A 9,197-nucleotide genomic window follows, 5' to 3' on the forward strand; every position below is an offset into this window, starting at 1 on the left:
CAAAGTATTAGATAAATTTCAGCAAGTGTGTTCAATACTTTTTCCCCGTGCCATTCCACATTATTACAAATAACTTCATTTCTGGACATTTATGGTTTGATTTCTTTGTATGTATGGATCACTTGAGTTGTTACCGACATCTGGTGAAAATTTCATGTTATTAGCACCTCTAATAACATGTTACTAACATGTTTATATGTTTACTGAGAAAAATGTTGACGTGTTCAATACTTATTTTACCCGCTGTATTTTGCTATCAGAGAAGTTTATTCTGTAATTTTTACATGTTATCAAAGCCACATGTTCAGACTGCAGTCATGGTTAAAAATTAAATAAATAGTCAGTGTAAGTTATGTTACACTGGAGGAACAGTGTGTATCGAAGATTACAATAGTCTGTGTTGTTATTGTATTGTTATATTTTATTTCAGTTTCACACTTTCTACATTGTTAAACCTGTGGACAAAGAGCAATGGTCTTCAAAGTCTGAATGGAAGAAAAGCGTTGAACCTTGGTGCCAGTTCTTGTTCTACATAGTGTGAAGTTGGAAAGATAGTATAATGCCACTGGTGCTGTTGGACTCTTAGTTGATAAAGGTCAGATAGGACAACATCTGTGCCAAATTTCATCAAGATCTGATTGCGTTTATGATTGTACAGGCTTGAAATAACAATTTTCAGTCATGTGTTTTGATTCTTTTGCTACTGCTAGGTGACAGTTGCATATAAACACCTAATGATGTCATGAAATGATAGCTCTTCATCAGCGCTTATACAACCAAAAAAAATCTAAAGTTTCTATGTTGAATAATTTTTGAGCTATAAGCATTTTTGTGTGTCCAGATAGCATATTTTCAAATTGCGCCCACACTAAAAATATGGGGTCTATGACAAAACTGTTTTCTAGTGCAGTGTAGGTAGGCCCCATCTATATTCCCACTGAATTTCATTCTGCTAGGTGCAGCTGTTTCTGTGCTAAAGTTGACCAAAAATACTATTAGTAAATAAAAAATAATGAATGATATGAAAACAAAATGACTAAGTAGGGGTCATGATTAGAACCTCACTAAAAAGTGTACAATACAAGTTTATACAAAATGTATTTGGCTAATGCAGTCCAACATAGAGTGTAAAGTTATGGACTTGTGACCTGTCCAGGGTATACCTTGCCCCTCACACAATGACTGCTGGATATGGGCATCTGTGACCCCTGGTCCCTGAAAGGAAGATGTGAGTAAAGACTAGATACCGCATAGTGGTTTCATAATGACCCCCGCACGCACAAATGCACCATAACTCAGAAGTCTTTATTCCTAATAAATGTCATGCTACTAGGTGCATCCCAAAATTGTAGTGGTTTGGGTGGGGGGTGGGGTGGGCGTTAGACCTGATGGATAGCCCCACATCAGAGCTAAACAACCAAAGAAACCTGAATCTCCTATGTTTAATAGTTGTTGAGCTATAACCATTTTTGTATGTCCAAATACTCCTTTTTCAGATAAATTCGGGGTCTGGGTGGGGCACTGATTGGTGGGCCTAATGGATGGAGCTTCATCAGAGCTAAAGAACAAAAGAAATCTGAAGGTCCTATGTTGAACAGTTTCTGAGTTAAAAGTATTTTTGCATGTACAGACACCCCCTTTTTCAGATAAATTGGGGGTCCAGGGGGTGGGGGTCACTGATTGGTGGGCCTGATGGATAGAGCTTCATCAGAGCTAAACAACAAAAGAAATCTGAAGCTTTAATGTACAACAGTTTCTGAGCTATAAGCGATTTTGCATGTCCAGACACCTCCACTTTGAAAGGAGCCCCCTCCTCAAATATGGGGTCTATCGTAAAACCGTTGGCTGGTGCAGTGTAGGTCAGACTCATCTACAGTCCTGCCAAATTTCATGTTGATCGGTGCAGCCATTTTTGTGGTACGGTTGACCAAATATCACTGAAAAAAAAAGAAAAAAATGTACGAAAACAAAATGACTCCTGCTTCAACTGTGTCTATTTTTACAGAAAATGGTCACAAAGAAATAGGCAGCATACTGGCCTATTGTTAAAATTAATTTTATTTGTTAGGATGCAAGGATTCACTTTCTTATTTCAAAGTGGAATACTTGCATTGTTAATATTTTACATTTCTTAACAAATCAGTAAATACACTCCTGATAAAATTTTAAGACCAGTTGAAAAATGGCACTGTTCATAAGAAGGTTCTAAGTTGAGGTTCAAAAAGCAAAAAGAAGAACTAGGTGTGGGACAAAAAACCATCTTAGTATGCATTTTATTGCAAAGAAGTATTTTTGGGGTAGCTGTGGCTGAGCGGTTGAGGGATTCGTAACACACTATTCAGTCACATGTTGAAGTGTCCCTGGGCAAGACACTGAACCCCCACTGCCTCTGATGTGTGTCCCATCAGTGTACGAATGTAATTTAAAAAGACCAATGATTTTACTGTTGTTTCTCAGGTGACCAGGCAGATCCCTGTAAGTTCCAGGCCTGCAATGAATTTTCCAAGTGTATGGTGAATCAGTGGTCAGGCGAAGCTGAGTGTGTCTGTGATCCTGGATATCTGAGCGTTGATGGCCTGCCATGTCAGAGCATCTGTGAGGTCCAACACGACTTCTGCCTTAATGACGGCAAATGTGACATCATTCCTGGAAAGGGTGCTATCTGCAGGTAAGAGAGGGTTTAGACAGTCTTTACAACACACCTTAAATCTTTGTTCAATTTTATTGGAGCTGAAACATTATTACAATAAAACCAGCAAAAAAAGTTAAGAAAAGTGAAATTAGCAAACCCATTAGCTAATGATGAAAATAGCAAAAACTTCAGCTGAAAGCTAAAAACAGCAGAATAGTAGCTAAAGGTGAAGACTGGAGAAATGGTGGATAAAAGCTAAAAAGTATTAGTAGCTAAAAGGTAGAACTAGCAAAAAACTTTATTTGCTAGTACAAACAAAATAAAAACTAATAGCTAAAATGAGCAGTGAAGTAAGTATACAAAAGTAAAATGTGAGTCAAAAGTCTCAGGAAACCATTTTATTTCAAATAGGAAACTTAAATACCTGATTACCCTTGCAAGCAACTGGTGAGTGGGCCTATCTTTTAGGCCAGTGGTTCCCAACCCTGGTCCTCAAGGACCCCTATCATTCATATTTTGTTTTTCAGCAGGTCTTCAGATTCTTCAGAAGATTGTTCATCACTCATTCATTCAAAACAGGAGTGTCAAATCAGGGAAACATCTAAACATGCAGGTTAGGAGTCCTTGAGGACCAGGGTTGACAACCACTGCTTTAAATGTTGACACACTCCTCAAGAGCTTCTCCGAGCTTGATGAGACATTTTCAAAATATAATATTGACTTAGTTTTATGTTTTTTAATGTTGGCTCTGGAAGCCATCGATTTTTTTGTCATTTATTTGTAAATAATAAATCAGATAACATGTATTATTAAAGCAGTGGTTCCCAACCCTGGTCCTCAATAACTCCTGTCCTGCATGTTTTAGATGTTTCCCTGATTTGACACTCCTGGTTTGAATGAATGAGTGATGAACAATCTTCTGAAGACCTGAATATCAGGGAAACAAGTAAAACATGAAGAATAGGGGTCCTTGAGGACCAGGGTTGGGAACCACTGTTTTAAGCTATGTCTGGAACATGTCCACCATCTTGAAAAACACCATGTTAGATCAAGTCAAAATTTTCCAATGCTGCAGGTGTCGGGTTGGAGAGAACTGGTGGTATCGTGGTGAGCACTGCGAAGAGTACGTCTCAGAGCCGTTGGTGGTGGGCATCGCCATAGCCTCTGTGGCCGGTTTCCTTTTGGTGGCTGGTGGCATCATCTTCTTTCTGGCTCGAACACTCAGAGAGCAGTACGATGACGAGGACACAGAGGACCCACTGCGGTGAACCAAAACTTCAAATTTCTTGCTCAGAATGAAACTAAATAATAATAATTTATTTACAATATTCACATTTAAATGTAACCACCTTGCCTTCCAGACGGGGTGAAAGTGTTCCAAGTCTGAAGCGTGCCACCAAGTTCAACCCGATGTTTGAGAATGACCCAGTCTCTGCCCAGTACTACCGTCGTTATGATGACAATCTGCCGCCATACTACCAATGCTATGACTCCACCCTTCCCCAATACGGCTCTAAAGACCTGAGTGACGAAGAGATTCAAAACATCTACCAAAACACCACACTGACTAAAGAGGTAGAAAAAACATCTTTGCATAAAATCTGACTTGCTGTGATTTCATGAATTAACTTGGGAATAGTAATTCTATTCTTGTCTGATTTTGTATGTTATCTACAAAGAAATGATCATTCGCTAATTTTTATGGTTTCATTATAATGAAGAGACAGAAAAATGACTAAAAACAACCCACAAGCTGATTTAGAGTGGCATCTTCCATTTCATAAACAATGGGCCTCATGCAAGAACATGTTCATATTCTTATCCTAAATTTCTCTTACTTTTGTTCGTACGAAGGGTTCGTACGAACATGTCACGTCAGATTCAACAAACTCTTCTATCTTCAGGAAAAGTGTGTAAATGAGCTGCGTAAATTCCACCTGTTCGTATCCAGCTGCTCGTGCACGTGAGAGGAGATTAGCATAATTACCACCCCAAAAACACCATATAAGGCTATGTTTCCTGCCTCAGATACAAGGAAGTGTCCATTCATGAAAAATGACAGTGAAAATTAAAAAGAAGAACTTTACGAGTTCAGAGATTGAAGTCCGTCTGTCAGAGATCCAGAAAAGAAAATCTGTCATTTTTAGCAGGTCAGCTGTGGAATAAAAAGAGCTGCTAAAAGTATAAACAACTGTGTTAAATCATTTTCATTTATTCAGAAGACGCAGTGCTGCGCACCGTACACCCCCCGCTTGCGCTGCGCGGTCGCAGGTGGTCTCAGTTGCAGTTCTGAAATAAGCATTTTAAAATGTTTTCAAAATATGTCTGGCACTTTGGAGAAAATCCAGGACTTGCTGGAGGGATTATGTATCCCCTCTGGTCTGGGAACGTCTCGGAGTCCCCCAGGACGAGCTGGAAGGTGTCGCTGGGGAGAGGGGGGTCTCTCTGCTGCTGCCCCCGCGATCCGATCCCGGACAAGCGGGGGGAAACGGACGAACAGACAATTTATATTGTTAGTCTAAATTATTACATTTAAAATTATAACTCTAATTCAAACAGAATAGCCTATTGTCAACATAATTATGGAGTGTAATTTATTTTCAACTCAAAATATCTTCAAACTAATGAAATATAAAGTTATTAGGGAAGAAAACCCGTCTGGATAACAGCAGACTGACTGCTCATAAAATATATGACAGGTCTGGACCACTCATGAATTTTGTTCGTATCTGAAGAAAATCTTAGAATACGAAAACATTGGTGAATGCCACAAATTCTCCTAAATCACTCGTACGCACAACTTAAGAACAAATCTGTGCGTGCGAACGGTTCTTGCATGAGGCCCAATGTTCTGAAATTGTTCCAGTATTTGTAGAAACTGTTTTTCAAAGAGTGCTGAACCCCTGCCTGTCTTTACTTCTGAGAGACTCAGTCTCTCTAAAATGCTCGTTTTATATGCTTTCCTCTTACTGACCTGTTGATGATTAACCCTATTAGTTGTAAAACGATCCTCCAGCTGATTTTTTTTTATTCATACCACTTAATTTTACAGCCTTTTGGTGATCCTGGACCAACAAATGTTTTGTTACCAACAAATTCAATATGTTTTTCAAAAAACTGAACAATTTTTTTGTATACTGCACTGCCTGGTCAAAAATAAAGGTCACACACACTAATAGTTTATTGGGCCACCTTTAGCTTTAGTTATGGCACACATTCTCTGTGGCATATTTCCACAAGCTTCTGCAATGTCACAGTTTTTTTTCTATCCAGAGTTTTAATTTTTGGCCTTATACTGATGACCTTATACTGATGACGGGAGATTCAGACCACTGTTCAAAGTCCTCTCAGGCACATCCCAGAGATTTTCATTGGAGCTCTGGTCTGGACTCTGTGGAGCCAATCCATGTGTGAAAATGATGCCTCATGCTCCCTGAACCACTCGTTCACAGAGTTCGATGAATCTTGGCATCGTCATCTTGGATTATGCCTGTACCATCATGGGAAAAAAATCCTTTGGAATAACCTGGTCATTTTGTATACAGTGATCCATTGCTATAACCCCAGATTTACATCACTTGCGTTCCGTCTCCGCTCCGCTGCGCAGGTCGCAGCTGCACCGTTTCAAGTCCAGTTTACACTACCTCCACTCAGCTCCGGTCTGACAGACGTGCAGGAAGGAGATTGTGCAATAAATTCAGTGATAAATGTGGAAATCAGAGCAAAAAGTAATTAATTCTGTCAAAGACAAACTCCAAACACAGCTGAAAACAATGATATAAAGACTTTTGATACTATGTTGAAACTGTCTCGCTGTCGGCTTTCTGAAACTTCTGATTTCAAAATAAAATCCACGTGTATCGTGTGTGTACACATATTATTCATGCTACGTGTTTCCATCTGCTTCCCAAACAGAACGATACATTCTAACAGCATTTGTGTAGAAATATATCCGTATATTTATTAACATAGCTGCAATTTCGACATTATTCCGACAAATTATTCCACCGAATAGTGTCTTATTTTGAAAATACAGATGTTGTGCTTGTTTCTTTTCCCGTTGGTGCGACATAATCCTTAAAAATTGACTCCGGCGCTGCTCTGGCATCCGTCAAAAATAGGATATGTTCTAATTTTGACGTATCGCCGTCCACTCACGGCCGCCCTGCGCAGCCGTGTGCAGCCAGTGTAAACACTCTCATTGGTTATAATGGGTGCGTATTTGCTGCTGAGGTCGGACCGGAGCGGAGTGGAGACAAAACGCAAGTAGTGTAAATTAGGGGTAACGCGGTTCACCTTTCACGATCTCGCTGCTTCACGGATTTTTTTTTGTGCAGTTTTTTTTTTCACAGTGCATTGTGTTCTTCGTCCTGATTGGCTAAAGAGTCTCTGTGCTCAACAGGCTATCAACATGTCAGAGCCTGTAGGATGATTTAAAAAAAACAATAAATAACACCAAATAACCATCTTCCAACCTGTTCTGCCGCTAGAAATAAGTTCTGGACCGGTGATGTGCAAAATCCAGTTCCCCTATGGTCCAGGTATAACGTCAGACCAATCCTAAATGGTTAATATGTGGGAGGCGCAGGGGGGAACAGATTTTCACATGGGAACTGAATTTCATACATGTGTCAGCAGCTCGCTGAGCTCGGGACAAAATAAATAAATAAGTAAGTCAGTCAGCTTGCAGCTCCTGGAGTGGCGAAACTAACCGAACAAACCGGCTCTAAATTATCTGGTGAATTAATTATCTGGTGTGCGCAACGTTTGCTTGCTCTTCAGTAAATAAAGCAAAGCCATTTTCTTTATTTTATCTTTATTTCAACCATTATTAAAGACAGACCGGTGTTCCTCCCTCTTCAGACACGTGTTTAGTCCACTGCTGCGTTCAACACCGAACACGCTGCAGTGCGTTCAACGTGTTGAGCGCATTTTTGCTGCTCAAAACGCATTCGGTGGGAACCCAGTGTACTGGCTTAACTACTTCACGGATTTCGCCTATCACGGGTTGTTTTTGGAACGCAACCCCCGCGAAAAACATGGGATCACTGTATTCAGGTAGTCAGCTGGCCTCAATCAAACAGACTCATCAGACCACAATGACCTTCTTCCATTCCAGTCCAGTTGTTATGCTCCTTAGCAAACTGAAGCTGTTTTTCACCATTAGCCTCACTGATGAGTGGTATTCTGTCAGTTGCACAGTTGTTTAGTCCCAATCCCTTGAGTTCACTTCACACTGTGTGTGTGTGTGTGTGTGTGTGTGTGTGTGTGTGTGTGTGTGTGTGTGTGTGTGTGTGTGTGTGTGTGTGTGTGTGTGTGTGAGAATGCTCTTACTTTCACTATTAAACAAGGTCGTGAACTCTACTGTTGTCTTTCTCCGATTTGATTTCACCAAACATTTCAGTGATCTCCAATCGTGATCCTTCAAGGTTACTTTCGACCACATTCCTTCCTCCAACATGATGTTTCCCCACTGTCCTTCTAGTTTTTATTAATGTGTTGGACATTTCTTAACTCAGTTTTAGTAGTTTCAATAATCTCTTTAGAAGTTTTCTCCCATTCTTTCCCAGTTACCCATACAGTATTTAACCATTTGCTTAGTTAAACCCAGGTGGTGGTCTTTTATTTGTCTGGACAGTGCAGTATTGTAGATAAAAGGTGGGTTTATAAGATTTGCAAATCATTGCATTTTGTTTTTATTTGCACTATACATAGTGTCCCAACTTTTCCTATTTATTGAAAGTTTAATTTTTTAAGGTGTAGATAAAGATCATGTGACATGATGAAATACGAAGCTGCATGAATAAAACGTATCAGTTGTAGGTTCTGTATTTCTGTCAGTGCTCCTGCTTGGTAAACACTCTGTTGCATAAAGAGTCTAAAGTCTGTCTAATAGTTTTATTTGTGTCACAGCTTTCCAGAGAACTCCTCTTCATCAGGGGACTTTCTCCTCCCCTCCTCGGAGCTCTGCCTCCAGTTTCATGGTTTAGTCGAGCAGTTGGACTCTTCAGTCCAAGCTGCCTGATTGTTGTGACGTCTTTTTGGCTCAGACGATTTCAGCCTCAGCAGGATGTCTGTACTACACAGACATTTATTTTTACCTCCTCCTCCTGCTGGGCTCTTACATAAACTTGATCTCTGTGCACTGACCTCTGACCTCTCTGCAGGAGATCCAGGAGCGTCTCAGAATCATTGAGTTGTGTTCCAGAGATCAGCGCTTTGCAGACTTCATGCGGCAGACTCAAGTGTGAGTGTTTTGTTTTATTACAGCTGTATAAAACCTGCTGCAGGTGTGATACCTGGAACATTTTTACACTTACTATAATGGTTTTATTTCACATTTATTTCTTTTATTATTTAAACAAAAAAAAACATGTTTTGTTATATATTATATTAATTATAAACATAACTTAGTGCTCATTTCTTTGTGCTTGAAGCGTGTAAAACCAGCAATAATCAGAATATTTCTATAACAGTAACAGGACTGAAAGGATACAGAATGAATCATTTTAAAATATCTAAATTCAACACTGAGGATTTAAAATACTTACGTTCAGATATTAAG

The 9,197-nt window shown here is 39.7% G+C and overlaps 1 protein-coding gene across 2 annotated transcripts in view; it reads left to right on the forward strand.

Annotated features, from left to right (window-relative positions):
- impg2b (interphotoreceptor matrix proteoglycan 2b) overlaps positions 1 to 9,197 on the forward strand; it is a 73,423-nt gene that overhangs the window by 58,109 nt on the left and 6,117 nt on the right. For both annotated transcript variants that reach the window (XM_014020719.1, XM_014020720.1), the window contains 4 exons: positions 2,458 to 2,668; positions 3,708 to 3,896; positions 3,994 to 4,207; positions 8,800 to 8,879. In XM_014020719.1, coding sequence (XP_013876173.1) covers positions 2,458 to 2,668; positions 3,708 to 3,896; positions 3,994 to 4,207; positions 8,800 to 8,879 — 694 coding nt within the window. The remainder of the gene's footprint in view (positions 1 to 2,457; positions 2,669 to 3,707; positions 3,897 to 3,993; positions 4,208 to 8,799; positions 8,880 to 9,197) is intronic.

Source organism: Austrofundulus limnaeus, unplaced genomic scaffold (assembly GCF_001266775.1).
Source record: "Austrofundulus limnaeus strain Quisiro unplaced genomic scaffold, Austrofundulus_limnaeus-1.0 Scaffold264, whole genome shotgun sequence".
In the NCBI taxonomy this organism is placed as follows: Eukaryota; Metazoa; Chordata; class Actinopteri; order Cyprinodontiformes; family Rivulidae; genus Austrofundulus; species Austrofundulus limnaeus.